The sequence below is a fragment of the Bubalus bubalis genome, chromosome X (assembly GCF_019923935.1).
Source record: "Bubalus bubalis isolate 160015118507 breed Murrah chromosome X, NDDB_SH_1, whole genome shotgun sequence".
Lineage (NCBI taxonomy): Eukaryota > Metazoa > Chordata > Mammalia > Artiodactyla > Bovidae > Bubalus > Bubalus bubalis.
Genome location: NC_059181.1, coordinates 102,139,315 through 102,162,689, shown reverse-complemented (window position 1 = coordinate 102,162,689; position 23,375 = coordinate 102,139,315). Strand labels below are relative to the sequence as shown.

General features: G+C 37.1%; 1 protein-coding gene across 3 annotated transcripts in view; it reads left to right on the top strand.

Moving 5' to 3' along the window:
• PCDH11X (protocadherin 11 X-linked) overlaps positions 1–23,375 on the top strand; it is a 663,770-nt gene that overhangs the window by 424,159 nt on the left and 216,236 nt on the right. For all 3 annotated transcript variants that reach the window (XM_025277000.3, XM_044937389.1, XM_044937390.2), the window contains exon 4: positions 12,210–12,290. In XM_025277000.3, coding sequence (XP_025132785.2) covers positions 12,210–12,290 — 81 coding nt within the window. The remainder of the gene's footprint in view (positions 1–12,209; positions 12,291–23,375) is intronic.

Below are 23,375 nucleotides of genomic sequence, written 5' to 3'. Positions count from 1 at the left end.
CTTACCTGCATCCTGAGAAATCTGTATGCAGGTCAAGAAGCAATAGTTAGAACTGGACATGAAACAACAGATTGGTTCCAAATTGGGAAAGGAGTATGTCAAGGCTGTATATTGTCACCCTGCTTATTTAACTTATATGCAGAATACACAATGTGAAATGCTGGGCTGGATGAAGCACAGGCTGGAATCAAGATTTCCAGGAGAACTACCAATTACCTCAGATACATATATGACATCACCCTTATGGCAGAAAGTGAGGAAGAACTAAAAAGTCTCTTGATGAAAGTTCAGTTTAGTTTAGTTCAGTCGCTCAGTCGTGTCTGACTCTTTGTGACCCCATGAACTGCAGCACGTCAGGCTTCCCTGTCCATCACCAACTCATGGAGTCCACCCAAACCCATACCCATCGAGTCAGTGATGCCATCCAACCATCTCATCCTCTGTCCTCCCCTTCTCCTACTGCACTCAATCTTTCTCAGCATCAGGGTCTTTTCCAATAAGATAACTCTTCACATCAGGTGGCCAAACTATTGGAGTTTCAGCTTTAACATCAGTTCTTCCAATGAACACCCAGGACTGATCTCCTTTAGGATGGACTGGTTGGATCTTCCTGCAGTCCAAGGGAGTCTCAAAAGTCTTCTCCAAAACCACAGTTCAAAAGCATCAATTATTCGGTGCTCAGCTTTCTTTATAGTTCAACTCTCACATCCATATATGACCACTGGAAACAGCATAGCAAAGTGAAAGAGGAGAGCGAAAAAGTTGGCTTAAAACTCAACATTCAGAAAACTAAGATCATGACACTTCATGATCTTCATGACATCACTTCATGACAAATAGATGGCAAAATGATGGGAACAGTGAAACTATTTTTGGGGGGCTCCAAAATCACTGCAGATGGTAACTGCCGCCATGAAATGAAAAGATACTTGTTCCTTGGAAGAAAAGAGGTGACCAACCTAGACAGCATGTTAAAAAGCAGAGACTTTACTTTGCCAACAAATGTCCCTCTGGTCATAGCTATGGTTTTTCCAGTAATCATGTATTGATGTGAGAATTGGACCTTAAAGAAAGCTGAGCACTGAAGAACTGATGCTATTGAAGTGTGGTGTTGGAGAAGACTTGAGAGTACCTTGGAGTGCAAGGAGATCCAACCAGTCCATCCTAAAGGAAATCCGTGCTGAATATTCATTGGAAGGACTGATGCTGAAGCTGAAACTCCAATATTTTGGCCACCTGATGTGAAGAACTGACTCATTGGAAAAGACCCTGATGCTTGGACAGATTGAAGGCGGGAGGAGAAGGGGACAACAGAGGATGAGATGGTTGGATGACATCACCAACTCAATAGACATGAGTTTGAGCAAGCTCTGCGAGTTGGTGATGGACAGGGAAGCCTGATGTGCTGCAGTCCATGGGGTCTCAACGAGTCATACACAACTGAGCAACTGAACTGATATGAACTGAACCTGGTAAATCTTTCTACACCATTCCATCTACCACTAACAAATGTGTGCTTTCCTTTGAGAAACCAATGTCTCTCTTTTTTTTTTTAATTTTATTTTATTTTTAAACTTTACATAATTGTATTAGTTTTGCCAAATATCAAAATGAATCCGCCACAGGTATACATGTCTCTTAAAACCAGCTAGCAAGTAAAAAAGAGAGAAAAAAAAATCCAAACAATAAAGAAGAGTTAATAGTAGGACATAAAGTGTTCCAGAACCACAATATTCTATCTATACCAAAATGTGGATAAATATAGGTTTTCATAACTTTTTAACTCTGACAAATGTGTCCCAATTACCATGTGGAAAGGAAACATAGTAAATTGTGTATTTTATGGCCTTACTTCCTTGCCCAAAAATGTGGTATAAATTTAGTCTGTGAGTTTATATGGGAAGGCTTTACTCTGTATAACTTATTAGGTAAAATTTAATTTGTTATATTTCTTCAAGTGTATAATTGATTCAGTACTTTTGGGAACAATATTTTAAGTAAACTTCAAAAATTTAAATGAATACCAAGTATCAAACTCCATCTTTAAATTTCAATCTAAACTCTCTCTTTCGTGCCTAAATCCAAAAAAATTTTTTCATTGAAATTTCAGCAAATTTACACACATTCTATAACATTTTAATTAGTCAATTCACTGAAAAATTTTAAATCATCAATTTGGCTTTATTTATCTTTAGACATTCATAAACATGATTAATGTTGGCTCTCAGACTCTGAAGATTTCACAAATCTCTGGCTCTATAAACCAACTTTTTTGGAAACACCAACTAAATTCACAAATAATTTATTTTTTTGGTGCTAAGAGGAATTTATCTATAATCAAAAAATTTATATATAATCAAAAATTTATCTAAAATCAAAATAATAGAATTTATCTATAATCAAAAACCTGTTTTTTTCTCCCAATTAGAGGCTATACAATAATTTCAAAAAGTAGAGAATAATGTCTGCCTTTCTTTTGCCCTCTACCTTCATCATCATATTACTGTGCTGTTTATTGTAGTGGTTTGTAATTTTAATTTTTCAAATATGCAAGAACCTTTTGTAAGTAATTGGAATTAGTAGTTTCAAAAATGTTGGGGTAAAAAGAGGGAAGAAGAGGGAGGGGGAGAGAGAGAACCGCATGGTGGATGGCTTTAGATGGTTTCCACTTCATGTGATTAGGGAAGATATATCCATAAATTCAAGTGAATCAGATACTTGTAAAATGCCAGGCACTTTACTATAGTAACTTGGTATAATACAATGATCCTAAGAGGCTCATATTATACTCATTTCACAGATAATGAAACTGATAGTCATCTTTAATTTGACAGAGTTCGTAAAACTAGTAGGAGGTAGAGACAGAAGCAGATTCCAATAGCCCTGCCTTTTCCATTATAACACTGTGTTGTTGAGTAGATGTTAATTCTTTTTATTTATTTATTTATTTATTTTTATTTTTAAACTTTACATAATTGTATTAGTTTTGCCAAATATCAAAATGAATCCACCACAGGTATACATTGCCTACCACTTTGCTAATTGTGAGACAGAAAAACATGCAGAAGGACCTTAAGAAACTTTAAAGAGAGTAGGAATTAACTAAGGAATTTTCAGGAACTTTCTGGAGTGTATTCTCTATCATTGAAAAATGTTCCCTGTGATTTATTACAAAAGTTGAAAGTTGATATTTTGCCAAGGATTTTAACACAAAATCCTTCAACTAAACATATCATGGGCAAAAATAGGGATCAAATTACAGTTCATATTTGTAAATGTTGCCACAGTTTTGATGGATATTATTTCCATAGTAAGGATTTTGATTTCTTTTAAAGAAGTAAATGAGAATGAGGGAACATTTTTGTAAATGTTATCTCTAGAAACATCACCTGCAACCTTACATTTCTTTAGGCATATATCTTTGTGGTAGGTATTACATAAAACTCTCCTAAAATTGTCTCATATGATAGTTTGAGGAGACTTTTTCCCCCTAATCTGTCAATATGTCAAATATACGGCAATAAAATAACAATAATCTATGAGTTAAATTCACTTGTAGTCTTTGGTAGTTAAATAAAGGGATGGTTGTGACAATTTAGAATGCCACTTTTCTGCAAAATTTGAGATTCCTGGAGTGTGTATGATTACCAAGAAAATGGAAACATACTTGCATTTCTAATGGGAAACCAGCTATATTTGAGAAAGAAATGTAATTGCTGAATCACTGAAGCTCCTCCGGATTCTCTTTTTGTTAGATTTTGAAACAATAATATAATGTTGAGACTCTAGTCAGAGATATCATGATCTTATTTTAACTATGATTTTATCATTATGTTGCAGGAAGGGGGACCCCTTCCAGGGCCCGAAACTGGGCTCTTGGCTAACCCTCAGAAATGAATTGTCCAAGGAGACACATGTGCTGACAAAGCAAGAGATTTTATTGGGAAAGGGCACCTGGGTGGAGAGCAGTAGGGTAAGGGAACCCAGGAGAACTGCTCTGCCACATGGCTCACAGTCTCGGGTTTTATGGTGATGGGATTAGATTCTGGGTGGTCTTTGGCCAATCATTCTAATTCAGAGTCTTTCCTGGTGGTGCACGCATCACTCAGCCAAGATGGATGCTAGTGAGAGGGATTCTGGGAAGTTGATGGACGTGAGGTGTCTCCTTTCGACCTTTCCCGAACTCTTCCAGTTGGTGGTGGCTTATTAGTTCTGTATTCATATCAGGATCTCCTGTCATAAAACAACTCATGCAAATGGTTACTATGGTGCCTGGCCAGGGTGGGTGGTTTCAGTCAGTGTGCTTCCCCTAACAATTAGATTTAAGTGGCAATAAATTTTTTTAACAGGGAGAATAAGGTATGCATTCCACATTTCACCTTAAACTGATCACAAAATTAGTCTGGGTTTGCATGGTCCAGTAATTTGGGATTAGTCAAGGGAAGGTATGCAGTCAATATGTTAAGACCCTGAAGCTCAGCTTCTGTGTGACACTGTTAGGAAAATATTCGAGAAGAGTTAGAAGGTCTTGCTGTATTGAGAGAGTTCAATCAAATCATGTTGCTTCATAAGCCTTTTTTTTTTTTTGGCAAGGCACCTACAGTCGAGTTCAGTTCAGTCTCTCAGTTGTGTCCGATTCTTGTGACCCCATGGACTGCAGCACACCGGGCCTCCCTGGCCATCACCAACTCCCAGGGCTTGCTTAAACTCATGTCCATCAAGTCAGTGATGCCATCCAACCACCTCAACCTCTGTTGTCCCCTTACAGTTGGGGAAGTGAATTTTACTCTTGTAGGTCACGTGTAACAGTCTCCCATTATTTTTTGAAAGAGTAAATCCTGTGGCAGCTGAAAATATGTTCCTGACAATCACAGAAACTATATCATTGTATATATTATGAGCTACAATTCACATTTCTGTGAATAGAAATTTGGCTGAAATTTCCTTACTTCTTGCCTCAGACCTGCCCCCCCCCCTCAAATTGGGGGAGATTTAATAGAGTTTTGGTCATTTACACTGAATCAATACTTTTTATTATCTGGACTCTTCCCACATTTGTAGGTAAAATCATTCAAGCAAACTATAGATAAATTTTTAAGCTATAAAATTTCTGGATTCTGAAAGGTGAAATAAGATAAATGAACTTTTTTTTTTCTTTCGCATATGACTATTTTATTAGACCAACAGAACATCATGGGTGAAATGTTAGTGTTTAAGGATTTAATACATTTTAAAATAACATTGAATTCCTTTCCAATGTCTAAACTATGAACTAGTAATATCTGACTCAAGAATGATAAGGAGATCCAATATATATCCATCCTTCTCTTGAAAGTATTATTTTTGTACTTTTAGCAATAATGCCAGTGACACTTCTCAAAACTCTTTAAGCTCAATGGTAAGACATACTTCTCACTTTTTACTATTGAGCACTCTCTTAACATGAACTGGATTAAAATGAGGCTTAAATCTTTAAAGATAGTGATTATTATAAAGCACTTTACTCTTTACTTGACATCTGATTCCATAAAAGGGAAAATGCAGTTTGGTTCAGTATATGGTACATGTAAGGGAACAGAAATGTAGATCAGCATATTAATTTTTAGATGTCAATGATGAACCATATTTCATTTTTTTTAAAAAAGTAAAATACATATTTTTGATCAGTATTAATCCTAGAACTGCCATTTCTCTCACTTTTATTGTAGTTAATGCTCAGCAGTTCTGTATGTTAGAGCTATTTTATTAGACTATTTCCTAGTTACTAGAATTAAAACTGTGGGTCTTGGTAGAAGGGGGAGGGGTAATGGAAGAACATTTTTAGGGGTGGGAGTATTATTTTAACTTTAATTTGTTATTTTTGTACAAAACAAACTTCAATAGATTTTTCTTAATGTTTGAATATTGAAGCATATTATACAATGGAGATGTTTAATTGCCAAATTTAAGTGGAAAAGATACATACGCATAGCTTTAAGTATTTGACCACCTAAAATACCATCCTTATATAGTTCAGTGAACATTTGAATGTTGTCAGAGAGGAAATGAGCTTCCCTGTTGGGCCAGATGGTAAAGAATCTGCCTGCAACACTGGAGACCTGGGTTCAATCCCTGGGTTGGGAAGATCCCCTGGAGGAGGGCATGACAACTCACTCTAGTATTCTTGCCTGAAAAATCCCCATAGACAGAGGAGCCTGGTGGGCTACTGTCCATGGAGTTGCAAAGAATCGGACATGACTGAGTGACTAAGCACAGCACAGAGAGGAAAAAATTTTACTCTATCTTTCTAAGTTCTTCTCACTGGTCTAAGAATTAAATTGACATGAGACAAATTAACAGGCAAAAATCAAACAAAAATTGAATAACATGCATACATAGGAGAGACCTAGAAGACTCCTGAGAGTCCCTTGGACTGCAAGGAGATCCAAGCAGTCCATTCTAAAGGAGATCAGCCCTGGGTGTTCTTTGGAAGGAATGATGCTAAAGCTGAAACTCCAGTACTTTGGCCACCTCATGTGAAGAGTTGAATCATTGGAAAAGACTCTGATGCTGGGAGGGATTGGGGACAGGAGAAAAAGGGGATGACAGAGGATAAGATGGCTGGATGGCATCACCGACTCGATGGACATGAGTTTGAGTGAACTCCGGGAGTTGGTGATGGACAGGGAGGCCTGGCGTGCTGCGATTCATGGGGTCGCAAAGAGTCGGACACGACTGAACGACTGAACTGAACTGAACTGAACTGAGGGAAACTGAATTACTCACCAAAATGGCTGTCAGTCTCACCTTAAATATCATCTTCAGCTCTACACAGAGAAGGATCTTGGGGGTAGTGATTTGGGACTTTGAAGCTGAGGAAGGCAATTCAGATGGAGATAGAAAAGCAAATCTTTGGTAAACAAATATTCCCTGGACCCTGCAGAGAGGGTGGGACACAGAGGCCCTGCTTAGTTTCCCCCATCTCATCATGCTTATATTCTTTGCAAATATCTCTAGTGTTAGCTCTGTTCTGGGAATAAGCCCTTTATCTAAATTCTTTTAGGAATTTAAGGGGGAAGGAAAAGGAAAAACTTCCTGAGCTCTCTGTTACTTAAAAATAATCAGCCTAAATTAATCCTCATGTCAAAAATATATATTAGGGTGGCATTTTGCTCATCTACAATGTGGCATGATACATTTAACAAATAGCTCCACAGACAGACATAAAACTGCTTACAATTGACAGAAAATGTTAAAAGCAAATGGTTAAAATGTGCATGGGAAATGTAACACTAGTAGACTTGGTTTAATAATAAAGCTAAATCTGAGATCTGAGCAAAAATCTGCCTAGAAACTCCTATGGCACAGAACACTTTGCTCAAATACATTTGAGTATTTCTGCTTTTTTTAGTGTATAATGAAAACATGAAAGTGAAAGTCACTTGCTTGTGTCTGACTCTTTGCAACCCCATGGACTGTAACCCACCAGGCTCCACTGTCCATGGAATTCTCCAGGCAAGAATACTAGAGTAAGTAGCCATTCCCTTCTCCAGGGGATCTGACCAACCCAGGGATCAAACCTTGGGTCTCCTGCATTGCAGGCAGATTCTTTACCATCTGGGCCACCAGGGAAGCCCCTATAAAATCACCAGTTGACTTTACAAGTCCATCAGGAGTATGTGCTTAATTCACTTTCCCATATATTTGTCCCATCATTCAGTTACATCTTCCATCATATAGAACACATCTTGGATTTCCCTAACTTAGACTAAATTACCAGAAAAACTCTCCTCTTTACCCTCTGCTTCTAGGGGTTGCATTTATTTCATAGACTTGTTCATCAATTATAGTTACTAGTGTTTCTTTTCTTTTCCTCTAGATCAGAGGTCAGCAAACTTTTTCTGTAAAGGGTGAAGTAGAGAAGAATAGCTTTATTGCCTTGCCAGGCAAAGAATGCCATTGCAGGCAAAAGAGGCCACAGTGGGCTAATGAACTCAAAACTGTGTGTCCCATTCCAAGGGAGCTTGTGATGAGTTTTTTAGTAATGGTTCAAGGAGCAAGGCTGCTGAAAAGGATCAGGGTGCATGCAGGGTCTGCATTCCTTCAATATACAGATCACCTGGCATCATGTGGTCTTATGAGGGGCTTCTGTGTTTCTCAAGGTTATCAAACTCTGACTTTTTCTCTGGAATGAAGAATGTTTCATCAAATAGTTAACATCTTCCATTTGGTTGGGATCTTAGTTCCAGTAGAAGAACTCAAAAATATTGTTATATATAATCCCTTGAGGAGGAACCAGGACCCTGCCCCAAGGTTGCACTAGTGTTTCTTAACTGCTCCTCCTTTTTCTCCTATCCTTTCCTTTCCCTGATTAGCAACAGTTTGAACATGCCCTTTGGAACTAGGGATGGTCATGGAGCCTGGATGAAGCCTATTTCCTACAAACAAGAAACAGGGAAAATAGAAAGACTTTAGTGTCCAGGAGCCCCACAAGGCCCTGCTCAGTTTCAGGAAGTTTTATATATAACAAAAGAGAAACCAAATTCCCATAAAATTTCAACTGATGCTATTTACATCATCAAGTGTAATGAGTACAAAGTTTCATGTAGCAGAGAACTACTAATTAATGGACTTGTGTATCTGATCTTGGAAAATGTCTTTTCACACAGATAGGTACTGCCAAATACTGATATCAGTCCAGAAACAAATAGTTTTAACTCAACATATCTATCTTTAGAAGGCATGTGAAAAATTCTATTAGATTTTTCCTTCATATCTGCCCTTTAGTCTGACTTGACTGAAGTGACTTAGCTGCAGCAGCAGCAGCCATTTAGTGTGATTATATTGAAGATTAATCATTTCTTTTTTAAAAAAAATATTTATTTATTTGTCTGAGTTAGGTCTTAGTTACACCACAAGGGATCTTATGTTGTGGCATATGAGTTCTCTAGTTGTGGTGCACAAGTACAGTAGTTGCGGTGCACAGGCTTAGCTGCTCCATGGCATATGCGATCCTAGTTTCCTGACCAGGGATTGAACCTAAGTCCCCTGCATTGGAAGGTGGATTCTCAACCACTAGACCACAAGGGAAGTCCCAAAGATTAAACATTTATAATTGACAGTTAGGTAAAGGCTCCTTAATTCCATATTTACTTCAACCCATTGCAAATTTGTGTGTGTGCACAGATGGAGATTTTGCTTATTTGAACTTCTAGAGGACTGGAGTGTATATAGTAACTTACCATTACTTGTGATTCAAAATTTTGATTGTCATCAAAATGATTTTACTGTAGTGTAAGTTTTGCATATAAGCACTCATTAACCTTACAATTTTAGACTGATTTATTGAGACATTATCAAGTTTGCAATAAAAACTAACTGCCAGAGTGAGTCAGTATTCAATAATAGTGGTCAAGGGAACTTCCAATTCAGCAAAATTTCAGTCTTGACTTTGAGCTCAAAAATAAACCTTTGCCACTTATAAGTCAATTTATATTCTAACTACTTATATGGTAGGGCAAGTAAGAATATTCAGCTTGCTGTTTAGATGAAAGTTCACAGAATGAATATGGTTCCATTATCAGTAGTGAATAAAGTTCACTATTGACACTCCTAGTTCAATAACACATGATACACTCAAATATTTTGCACAAAACACCTGCTGATGTATATTAGTACAATAAACATAGGCTTTGAACACCTTACATTTTCCCAAGTCTTGTATATTTGTCCAGTTAAACTTTTTTCTTTGCCACATTTATCTTATCCACTATTAATTGCAAGACACCTTAGCAGATTCCAGATCAGGTTTTGTCAAATTCTTTGAAAATATTGTCTATTCTGTTCTACACAATTCATTCTTCAGTCACTTCAAACTTGTTATTGCTTCCTCAAGTAAGTATCAATAATTAAAAGTTGTTGGTAGGATCTGTTAACTCATGAAGAAGACAAGGAAAACTACCCAATATCATTTGCCTAAAAAAAAAAAAAAAAATCACCATTGATGTTACTCTCAATGTGGTGAAATGCTAATAATCTTAAGTTTATGTTTTCTAGACCTGTTTCTTTGGTTATCTAAGCAAGCCTGATTTAATAACTCACATCAGTAAGTGGTTCTCTCTGATTGGCTAACAAATGAATCTTTCAGAAACTGATTTTTGTCACTCATTTTTATTTATTTTTGTGATGAAATTCTAAGATGATATGTTTCATTTTAAATTCCTAATTCTTCTGTTGCTTTCCTGTGAATTGGAATGTTGTGATAAGTGCTTAGCCTGGTAATATAAATGCATATTGAATTCTTTTTGTCACAGCTATAGTGTCATTGCAGAATAAACACAATTTGCATTTAAATGAAAGCATAATAATTCTTGCTCAACCAAACCTTAAAAATGTGATGTTCCAAACCCTTTATCCCATATACTAAATTCACACATATAGAAAATATAGTCAGTCAGTTAAGTCATTCAGTCGTGTTCAAATCTTTGTGACCCTGTGGACTGCAGCAGGCCAGGCTTCCCTATCCATCACCAACTTCCAGAGCCTACTCAATCTCATCTCCACCACATCGGTGATGCCCATCCAACCATCTCATCCTCTGTCTTCCCCTTCTCCTCCAGCTTCAATATTTCCCAGCATCAGGGTATTTTCAAATGAGCCAGCTCTTCACATCAGATGGCCAAATTATTGGAGTTTCAGCTTCAGCATCAGTCCTTCCAATGAATTTTCAGGACTGATTTCCTTTAGGATGGACTGGTTGGATCTCCTTGCAGTCCAAGGGACTGTCAAGAGTCTTCTCCAACACCACAGTTCAAAAGCATCAATTCTTTGATGTTCAGCTTTCTTTATAGTCCAACTCTTACATTCATACATGTTAAAACCATAGCTTTGACTAGACGGACTTTTGTTTGCAAAGTAATGCCTCTGCTTTTTAATATGCTGTCTAGGTTGGTCACAGCTTTTCTTCTTGGAGCAAGCGTCTTTTCATTTCATGGCTGCAGTCACCATCTGCAGTGATTTTGGAGGCCAGGAAAATAAAGTTTCTCACTGTTTCCATTGTTTCCCCATCTATTTGCCATGAAGTGATGGGAGCAGATGCAATGATCTTAGTTTTCTGAATGTTGAGTTTTAAGCCAGGTTTTTCATTATCCTCTTTCACTTTCATCAAGAAGCTCTTTAGTTCTTCTTTGCTTTCTGCAATAAGTGTGGTGTCATCTGCATATCTGAGGTTATTGATATTTCTCATGGCAATCTTGATTCTTGCTTGTGCTTCATCCAACCTGGCATTTCTCATGATGAACTCTGCATATAAGTTAAATAAGCAGGGTGACAATATACAGCCTTGACATACTCCTTTCCCTATTTGAAGCCAGTGTGTTGATCCATGTCCAGTTCTAACTGTTGATTCTTGACCTGCATACAGATTTCTCAGGTGGCAAGGGAGGTGGTTTGGTATTCCCATCTCTTTAAGAATTTTCCACAGTTTGTTGTCATCCATATAGTCAAAGGTTTTGTCCTAGTCAATAAAGCAAAAGTAAATGTTTTTCTGGAACCATCTCAATTTTTCAATGATACAGCAGATGTTGGCAATTTCATCTCTGGTTCCTCTGCCTTTTCTAAATATATTCAGCATTATTAAAGCAGAGAATATGCTCTCTGTCTTGAGAAAAATAAAGTATATATAAAATGTCTTTTCAAGATCATGATAATTATTCTGGGTTGGTATGCTAGTGTCTGTGTACCAATTCATAAATTTCTTGGCACTTATATGAACTATTAAATATCTTCTTATGATAAATAGCAACTTTGTGATGTGGTGGCACTCCCAGGATAGATTTTAATTTCAGACACTGTAAATTTGCAAACACAAGTTATTGAAGCCATTGAGTTGTAAAAGCATTGGACTGAAAGTGTCTGCAGCTTAAATTTCATCCATTTAAATATTTAAAATTCGCCCTCCACAATCCTATTCATATGTTTAATGGAACTCTTAAATGTAACACTGGTATATAAGCTTTATGAGAAAAAGAATTCTTTTTTCTCTTGTTTATTCCCTTACCTAGAACTGTACTTGTTACGCTGTAAATTCTCAATAACTGCAATATCTGGAAAGAGATATTTACTCAGGCACTCTTTTACTTACCTGTGTTTGATGCTTGTGTGCAATGTACTATGTTTTTCACTTTTAACAAATCATTTATCGAATACTTCTGTTTTTTCCTTCTTTAAAGCCAATGAAGGAAGTTGTACGATCTCACACACCCATGAAAGAAACAACTACTGTGGAGATCTGGACTCATCCCCAATCACAGGTTTGAAAGGAAACACAATGTTTCCCTTTAACTGATTTTTATGAATTTATATACAAAAAAATTCTTGTTATATTTCTCAATATATGGTCTTTGAAATTTCTTTAGGTGACTTTGCCCTCGACTCGTGTGAAAATATGACTGTAAATACCTATTTCTTCCTAGTGTGGTTCGATAATAATAGTGGAAGTAGTTTATTTGTTACATCAGATGCAAGCATCACCCAAAAAGTATATTCTAAATGATTGTTTCACCGATGTTTAAGTCTAGTCACAAGGTAGTGGAAGAACAACAACAGAAATCGAGAACCACTGTTTTGTAGTATTACTTAAGTTTAAGGTGTATATGCGTGCATGTTCAGTTGTGTTCGACTCTGTGACCCTATGGGCTGTAGCCTGCCAGTCTCCTCTGTCCATGGGATTCTCCAGGCAAACCTTCACACCCACAGCTAGTGACTCAAGTCTCCCACAAATAACACAAATGACCTCTGACACAGACAGTAAATAAAATAGTGCAAACTCTGTAAAGTGGTACAGGGGAATAATAAAAAGTGTTAGGATAGCCAAAAAGTTCATTTGAGTTATTCCATAACATCTTATGTACACATTTTTACTTTGGAAAGACAAAGAAAGTCATATGTAGCAATGGAATATATTTATTTTATTTCACAAAATCTATATAAAAGTTACTACATAGCAGGTAGCCTTTTAAACAGTTACAACATTGACTCATTTAATTCTCATTACAAACTTATAGCTATTATTAAGCCTATTATCATTAACTCTATTTTGTAGATGAGGAAGTTGAAGCACTAAGAGATGCTGGAAAGTACCAAAGACAGATTGCAGATTTCCTGGGTCTGGCTCTAAAGCTTATCTTTGTAACAACTGCTTAATAATTTCTCACCAGGAATGAACAGTGATAATGGAAGGTGGTCCCTAGGGCAAGAGATATTTTAAAAGGAGTCTCTTTCTAGTGTTAAACTAGCATAGTTTTCTATTCAGCTAGAACACCTGCATGTATTTGCATATGATAAAGATGACCCCTTTATGATGCTAGAGTGAAAATAAAAGAACAATAAAGACGTGGATTATAAAGAATATGAGGTTTTAAAAATAATCAGAAAAAGGCAATTTTTAGAAATATTAAATCTACAATGATAATCTTTAATGAAAATCTTTCTGCAGGATGAGAAAGGCTAATTAACAATGACAGAATGTGAGAATACCCATGGTTTTAAAGAATTACCTTGTAATCTTGAAATAGTGGCTAACAGGATCACTAAGTCGATATGGTCAAAGTAAATCCATTTGATGAAGGAATTGCTACACTAATCTTACATTTTACCACAGCATGGTTAGGAAATCCACAGGGCTTTGATAAATCAGTTTTCATAAAGTAAAATAAACTCTTACAATTCCTTCATATTTTAAATGGCCTATGACACTGATTTTTGTGTTTTGTTTTGAAATAAAATAACACGAAAGGAAAGTTTAGGTGCTCAGGTCAATACTGGTGTCTTTGCTTCTCTTGCAAGGAAAAAAAAATAAATAATTCAAGAAAACTTCCTTCTTAGACTGTGTATAATTGAATTCTGAAATGTTAGAATACACTCAGGTAGCATTTTGTATTGATTTCAATATGTGTCTACTCAGTGGGGCCACTTATGTTTCTTCATTAGCAGCAAAAATATCTTGAAAAAAATTCACTGGGGTCATGAAAACACAGAACAATTTCCAAAGTGTACATACCACTAATTTCTTTTAATTGCCAACCTTGGTTTCATATCAGATGATGTTTTTGATAATGCTTTTAAGATGTACACTAATTAAAAAAAATTTTTTTTGAACCACACACTTCATAATTTATGTTTTCCTCAAAGCCCAAAGCACTTATCTTTTGGCTGGAAATTCAGGGTGCTTTTTGTTGTTTTGGTTATTATTCCTTTATGTTGTAGATATAAAGTATATGTTCTATGGGAATGTAAGCTAATGATGATCATACAAGGATCTGAGATCAAAATTTTCCCAAAGCTTAATCTGGGAACTTTTGAGGTTTATTTTCATCCTCAAGGGTTATTTTGTGGAAAGCCTTAAAATGCCAAGCCAACTTCTGATTTTAGTCTTGACATAATAAGAAGCTTGGTAAAAAATAAAGAAAAAATAAATCAACATGCCTTGATGTAACATTATATATAAGGCTTTATTTTCAGACATATGGAAAATAGCTTTGTTCTGTGACTAGAGCCCTAGGAGTTTAGCCTTTGTCCTTGATCTTTAGTGGTATGAGTACTTTACTTTTAATTATTAATGATTTTATTTTTAAATGACTACTAAAGTCATCATGCTAGGTGCTCCACAGCAATTTCTGCTTTTTCTCCAGTCCCTACAGCAGCTTTGTTGATGTACAGCTATAATATCTGCTTTTCTTAGTGAGAAAACTGGGGCTCAGAGAGGTTGAATAATGTGAGTAAGGCTTGAGTGTTAGAGGGATTCAAACTCTAATGTTCTGATTCTAAAGTTCATGATTTTCCCCCAACCATACACTGCCTCCCATTCTTACATTCATAGAGAATTCCTCTTCAGTGAAACATGCATCCCACATGTGACCTGACATGTGACTGACATGTGACCTGACATGTGACACAACCCACATGTGACTGATTCCCATGGCATATTAGTGAATATCAGCAGCATAGCAGATTTGTGCCATGTCCACAGATAAAAGGCTTGTAAACACCCATAGCAGATGAATACACACTGCAAAAGATGGGAACCATTCTTCTGGAACTCTTAGACTACAAAATATTGACAACCAGTTTTTAAAAATTGATAACTATGATGTTAATATCCACTGGCTATTAAGCTTTAAAGTATAATATGAATATGGACCAAAAATATATAATAGTAATTTTTATGAATTAAAAAGTCTCAATTTTCAATATATAAGAAAGAAATCAAGGATGAATATACTTTTTATCATATTAATCATTTCTTTACACAGAATCTGGATTATGACTTAGCTTGCACATGAGTCCTCTAGCAATGTCTACCTCCCAAGCAAAATAAATTGTATTTATAATCACAGATGAAACTTTTTGATGATACTGAGATCACAATGTTAAAAGCTCATCACTTGGTATACTCTATCATGTGAGGTCATAAATAAAGTATATTGGGAATTAAATGTTGACTATATGAGAAAGGAATAAACATCAAATTAGGTTGTGTAGAGTTTGGGACACCATTCAGGGTGAAGGTATGATCCTTAAAAGTGAACTGTCAGCAGGCAAGGTATAATGCCCAAGGAAGAATATGATAAACTTGGACTAACGTTCAGAAGCCAGATATCCTGAACTAGTGGGAAGGATTCTGTAGAAAAGATATTTAAGCAGTGCTGGTAATTCATGGTTAGGCAACCGTATTATTGGGTTCTCTTTATTGTAAGACTCCAGCCAATGGCTCTCCATTACTATATGTGAAGCTTGGAATCAGTGATAAAGCATCTAAATTTGTTTTCACACCTGCAATATGAGGATGTTTATATCATTCTTATAGAACTGCTATGAGTGTTAACACAGTAGATTCTAAAGCAGGCACACAATAGATGTTCAATAGCCAGATATTCAATTCCTTTTCATTTTTCTCCTATCCCATCTACAAATTGGAAAGTAAAGCAAGAAGTTAGGGATAATTCCATGTATATGAGTTGACTGAGTGAAACTGGCAATAGCAAGCATGGACACTTAGGTTTGCATGGCCTGCCCTAGTATTTAACACTCTGCCCTTAGGTAGTAAGATGATTGAGCATCTTAAAATACTCCCACATATGACACAGATAATTTCAGGGCCAATGTAGAGTTGGTTTTCACCTTGTACAGTTCAGTGGGCTAACAACCTTCAGAAGTATTTATAACGGAAAACTAGATAATTGCCAGAGACATCATACTTTCACGCCTCTTTATTTTCATAGCAGATATACTGAAGGAAAAATTCCAGTTTATATATTATTTTCTCAGATCAGCAAGAGATTATATGCTTAAGAGATTTCCTTTTATCTAATCTAAAACTGTCATAAGCAAATTAAAGAAATCCTATTAGAAGAAGCACTGCTGAGTTTGCACAGGTTCATAGTAACAAGTGCATATGGTCCCTAAGTTACTTTGATCCACCTGCTGATATAATCTATAGCTAAGTTAAAAATTAGTAAAAATAAAGGATACACATGTATGTATGACTGAGTCTCTTCACCGTTTATCTGAAATGATCACAACATTGTCAACTGGTTACACACCAACATAAAATAAAAAATTTAAAAAAACCTTTCAAAATCTCATCTCTAGGTCTATTTTATTACCTAATCATTAGACCAATTGTTGATTTCTACCATAAATGTGGAAAAAAAACTGGAAACAGTTTATGCCACACTTATGCTATATATACATATATATATATAGCATATGTATACATATATATATATAGCATAAGTACACACACACACACACACACACACACACACACACACACACACATACTTCCTTGATAGCTCAGATGGTAAAGAATCTGCCTGCAGTGCGGGAGACCCAGGTTCGATCCCTGGGTATACATGTGGGCTTCCCAGGTGGTGCTAGTGGTAAATAATTCACCTGCTGATGCAGGAGATGTGAGAGATGCAGGTTCGATCCCTGGATGGGGAAGATCCCCTGGAGAAGGGCATGGGAACCCATTCCAGTATTCTTGCCTTGCAAATTCAATAGACAGAGGAGCCTGGCAGGCTATAGTCCTTAGGGTCACAAAGAGTTGGACATGACTGAAGTGACTAATGCACATGCTTACACACACACACACACACACACATACATAGAACATATAATGTTTATAATCTATAAAACGTATAGAACATCACATTCCTTAATGTGATGTGAAAGTACTTCACCTCATGAATTTGACAGATAATCTAAATAGTAAATGTGTCATTCCAGGACTTATTTGTTTAGAATATATTCTGTTTCACATGCAACAATGTCAAATCGCTCCATTTTATGTTAGTGCCCAAATGTCAGAGAAGCAATGCTAGAGCAATTTAGCAGTTTACATGCCTCTGACAGTAAAGATTTTTTTTTTCTTTTGTTTTCTGTTTTCTTTGATTTTGCAGTAGCTAGTCCTTCTCCCCTGCTGCTATTTCCAGCTGCTAATTCCTATTAGCAAACACTGTAGACCATCTTGATCCCTCTGCAGTTGTCAGCCCTTCTCTGTGATATAAAGCTGTTTTTTTGTTAACTAAAATTATTGAAAAATGAGTATGGTAACAGAAGACCTATACTCATATTGAAACTCTCATGAGGTTTCTACAAAAGATCTTTGGTCAGATTTGAGTTACCTTAGAATTTATCAAAGTGAGTTTCCAAATATATTTCATCTATATGTTCTTTACGATAAAGCTGCAAAAGCACACCTGGAATGCTGTTGTAAAACTCCCATTCCTCTCCCCTCTACTAGATTTCTCCTGTCTATTCTCAAAGAACTACCGTGTTCAGATCAGATCAGTCGCTCAGTCGTGTCCGACTCTTTGCGACACCATGAATCGCAGCACACCAGGCCTCCCTGTCCATCACCAACTCCCGGAGTTCACTGAGACTCATGTCCATTGAGTCAGTGATACCATCCAGCCATCTCATCCTCTGTCGTCCCCTTCTCCTCTTGCCCCCAATCCCGCCCAGCATCAGAGTCTTTTCCAATGAGTCAACTCTTCACATGAGGTGGCCAAAGTACTGGAGTTTCAGCTTTAGCATCATTCCTTCCAAAGAAATCCCAGGGCTGATCTCCTTCAGAATGGACTGGCTGGATCTCCTTGCAGTCCAAGGGACTCTCAAGAGTCTTCTCCAACACTGCAGTTCAAAAGCATCAATTCTTCGGCGCTCAGCTTTCTTCACAGTCCAACTCTCACATCCATACAAGACCACAGGAAAAACCATAGCCTTGACTAGACGAACCTTTGTTGGCAAAGTAATGTCTCTGCTTTTGAATATGCTATCTAGATTGATCATAACTTTCCTTCGAGGAGTAAACATCTTTTAATTTCATGGCTGCAATCACCATCTTCAGTGATTTTCGAGCCCAGAAAAATAAAGTCTGACACTGTTTCCCCTGTTTCCCCATCTATTTCCCATGAAGTGATGGGACTGGATGCCATGATCTTCACTTTCAGAATGTTTAGGTTTAAGCCAACTTTTTCACTCTCCACTTTCACTTTCATCAAGAGGCTTTTTAGTTCCTCTTCACTTTCTGCATATAAGGGTGGTGTCATCTGCATATCTGAGGTTATTGGTATTTCTCCCAGCAATCTTGATTCCAGCTTGTGTTTCTTCCAGTCCAGCATTTCTCATGATGTACTCTGCATATAAGTTAAATAAACAGGGTGACAATATACAGCCTTGACGGACCCCTTTTCTTACTTGGAACCTGTTTGTTGTTCCATTTCATCCTAAATTCCAATACTGATTGGAAGGTCCATATGGAGGTTCTTACTTTAAAAATCAACTGCGTCCCATTACTTACTGAATGAAGTTTAGTTACAGTCCCATGATTCCATGTTCTTTTAAATTAATTAATTTATTTTAATTGGAGGCTAATTACTTTACAATATTATGGTGGTTTTTGCCATACATTGACATGAATTTGCCATATATTGCCATACATTGACATGAGTGTACATGTGTCCCCTGATTCCAAACACCCCTCCCACCTCCCTCCCCGAACACATGAATCAGGTCTAATAAGGCAGATGAAACTGGAGCCTATTATACAGAGTGAAGTAAGTCAGAAAGAAAAACACCAATATAGTATATTAATGCATATATATGGAATTTAGAAAGATGGTTATGAAGACCCTATATACAAGACAGCAAAAGAGACACAGATGTAAAGAACAGATTTTTGTACTCTGTGGGAGAAGGCGAGGGTGGGATGATTTTAGAGAATAATGTTGAAACCATATTTCCATATTTTGACCCACACTTTCTTTCTGGTCTTTCTGCACTTTTCTTTCTGGCTCATTGCTCAATGCCTACCATATGTTCTAATCAAAATAGAGTCTTTACTCTTCCTTCAATTTCTTAATCCCCCCTACCTATTTGTTTGTATCTATTTCTCCACTTCCAAATAATGTTTCTCCCTTATCTCCTCCTGTGCTGAACCATTGGCATAGTACTCATCTTTTTAAGGTACCATGTGAAATGCTTTTCAGTCCACCCAGTTGACTGAGTCCACTCCATTCCCTGAGCTCCCATAGCACTGTGTATGTACCCCTCAGGGTTTTTATGACACACAGGCTTACATTTCAAATATTTGTGCCCATATCTTATTCTCCCTCTATAATGTTAGCTCTTTGAGAACAAGGATGGATTTCAACTCATGACTCCATATCTAGTAGTGTATCTTGAATTCTGTAAGAGTTCTCCAATGAGAGACAAAATATTCTCCCCCACTTAAGGACTGGTATTCACCTACACTTTTCTTGAAGAGGCTTCCCAGGTGGTGCTAGTGGTAAAGAACCACCTGCCAATACAGGAGATGAGGTCATACATCATATTGAATTAGAGTTTGCACGTTGGAGTCAGAAAAGTCTGGGTTTGAATATCAGCATTGCCACAGACTAGTTATGTAATCTTTGCCAAACTGTTTAATAGCTCTAAGTTTTATTTTCATTGTTTATCATGACAATACTAATACATTTCTTTTATCAGAAATTGGTGTAGATTATATGCATAACCTATGTAAATTACTTAGCACAATGTCTGGCACATTGTAAATATTCAATAAAAGTTAATTTTATATACGAACGTGTGTGACTTTGTGTGTGTGTACACAGTTTGACTGTTTGAACTCCAGGCCACAGATCAGTGTTTTCTAATTTAATGCAACATTGTTTATTTCTTAATCCATTTATTCTCAAGAAGTCCATGCTACTCTGTCTTTCAACCTATTTCATTTCACAACGTGGTTTCCGTTTTTGTTTTAAAGTCACCAAAGAGGAAGATTCAGTTCAGTTCAGTTCAGTCACTCAGTCATGTCCAAGTCTTTGTGACCCCATGAATCACAGCATGCCGGGCCTCCCTGTCCATCACCAACTCCCAGAGTTCACTCAAACTCAGGTCCATCGAGTCGATGATGCCATCCGGCCATCTCATCCTCTGTCATCCCCTTTTCCTCCTGCCCCCAACCCCTCCCAGCATCAGAGTCTTTTCCAATGAGTCAACTCTTTGCATGAAGTGGCCAAAGTACTTGAATTTCAGCTTTAGCATCATTCCTTCCAAAGAAATCCCAGGGCTGACCTCCTTTAGAATGGACTGGTTGGATCTCCTTGCAGTCCAAGGGATTCTAAAGAGTCTTCTCCAACACCACAGTTCAAAAGCATCAATTCTTCGGCACTCAGCTTTCTTCACAGTCCAACTCTTACCTGTTTACTTAGCCTCTAAAATAACTAATTAAACTCTGCCCTTCTTTGGCAAGAGGTCAAATGGTAAGACATAATGGAACAAGAGACCCAAGAAGCAAAACTGTCTTTCACTTTCTATTCATCATCACTGCTGCTCTTGAGAATTCCATCAGTGTTCCTCGTAATGAGGCTAAATCTGAAACATGATCAAATGAACTCTGATGCTTGGAGGCTTCAATAATTGACATCCTAATTAAAGCTACATTTGAAAAATCAACTATAAGTAATTTGCTCAGTGCTATCGAGTGATCTCTCGACATACTCCATAAAATCATTTTGGGGATGAATTCTTTCTAAAGTATCTGTTTATATGTGAGCTACTCTTGTACTCTGTGGATTTACAGGAATGGGAACCTGCTTACTGGGCATAAATACTGAAGGTACACAAATAGTGGATTTAGTGATCTGCCTTGCCTCTTTAATGCACATGTATTTGGACCGTGAAAGATAACTGTGGGACTCTTGGACCATTGTTTTTCAGTTTTATTGAGATATATGTAACTGACATGTGGTCTCTCCAGGTGGCACTAGCCGTAAAGAATCTGCCTGCAGGAGATGCAAGAGACGTGGGTTCTATCCATGGGTCGGAAAGATCCCCTGAAGGAGGACATGGCAACCTACTCCAGTATTCTTGCCTGGAGAATCCCATGGAAAGAGGAGCCTGGTGGGCTACAGTCCATGGGGTCGCAAAGAGTTGGGCAGGACTGAGAGACTGAACTCAACTGACATGTAACTGTGTGTAAATTTAAGGTGTGCTTTGTGCATAGAGAAAATGAGCTGTTGTAAGGGAGTGTCTCAAGTGTTCTGATGCAAGGAATAAGAATGGCAACACCTCTACATCCCAGCCCCCAGCCTCTCTTCCCCATTGACCAAAGGAAACCTGAAGAAGTATCTAATCAAAGTATGTTGAGAGTTCAAGCAAGATGAATAATCAGTCACACAACTGTGCTGACTCTTTTGAGGCAGTGGTGCTTATTAAGGCTTCTGATACTTGAAGGCAACACTGAGGTCACTTAACCAGCATAGCATGTCTCCTCCCTGATTCCCTAAAGAGATGGTAGTAAAGAATGTTTATAGAGAAAGGATGATACAAAAATATTGCAGACTTTTTGGATCCTTGAAGGCATTTAATGCATGCACTTCAACAAGAAATTAATTAAATGAACAACTCCAGCAACTCCTTAAAAGTGGAACTTAATCATGGAAAACATGCCTTAGGTATCATTTACCTTTGTTCTGTCTAAAATGTTTGTCTTGGCTAATCAGGTGTGCTTTGGGAATTCTGTGGGTGTTCTCCACCAATTCAATTGCCTTTCCTCTTCTCCCTTGCATCACCTCTGAGTGTTAGGCATAGTTGTTAATATGTAGCATGGAAACATATTGACCTTCTGTTGATATTTTTTCCTATTACAACTCTTAAAAGCTTTGTTGTTAGTTTGAAAAGGAGTTTTACAACATATCAAATACAAACTTTTCTTTTAATATTCTAATAAAAACACCTTTGAGAGTTACCTCTTCTGAGACAATATAATTTACACTTGTACAAAATTCATTTTGCTCTAAATTAAGGTAAATAAATAATTTGTGCCATATGTCCCACTCTCTCTGTGTGGTCTAACATTTTCCAAAGTAAGCTGTTTGTACTATTTCTTTCTTACTTTATTGTCACTTAAAACAATAAGAAATCAAAAACAGCATTTATTGAGTGTTTAGTTTGTGAGAACTCCTGAGGCAAATACTGGTAATATAATCATGAGAAAGAAAAAAAAAATGCAAGCCTTGTCTTCCAGTAGTTTACAGCTTAGCAAGAAAAAGGTGTGCTAACCACTAATTATAAAATAACAATAAATAGGTGCTAAATATTTGAATAAGAAGGGTGACAATATACAGCCTTGATATACTCTTTTTCCTATTTGGAACCAGTCTGTTGTTCCATGCCCAGTTCTAACTGTTGCTTCCTGACCTGCATATAGGTTTCTCAAGAGGCAGGTCAGGTGATTTGATATTCCCATCTCTTTCAGAATTTTCCACAGTTTATTGTGATCCACACAGTCAAAGGCTTTGGCATAGTCAATAAAGCAGAAATAGATGTTTTTCTGGAACTCTCTTGCTTTTTCCATGATCCAGCGGATGTTGGCAATTTGATGTCTGGTTCCTCTGCCTTTTCTAAAACCAGCTTGGACATCTGGAAGTTCACAGTTCATGTATTGCTGAAGCCTGGCTTGCTGAATTTTGATCATTACTTTATTGCATGTGAGATGAGTACAATTGTGTGCTAGTTTGAACATTCTTTGGCATTGCCTTTCTTTGGGATTGGAAAGAAAACTGACCTTTTCCAGGCCTGTGGCCACTGCTGAGTTTTCCAAATTTGCTGGCATATTGAGTATAGCACTTTCACAGCATCATCTTTCAGGATTTGAAATAGCTCAACTGGAATTCCACCACCTCCACTAGCTTTGTTTGTAGTGATGCTTTCGAAGGCCCACTTGACTTCACATTGCAGGATATCTGGCTCTAGGTGAGTGATCACATCATCATGATTATCTGGGACATGAAGCTCTTTTTTGTACACTTCTTCTGTGTATTCTTGCC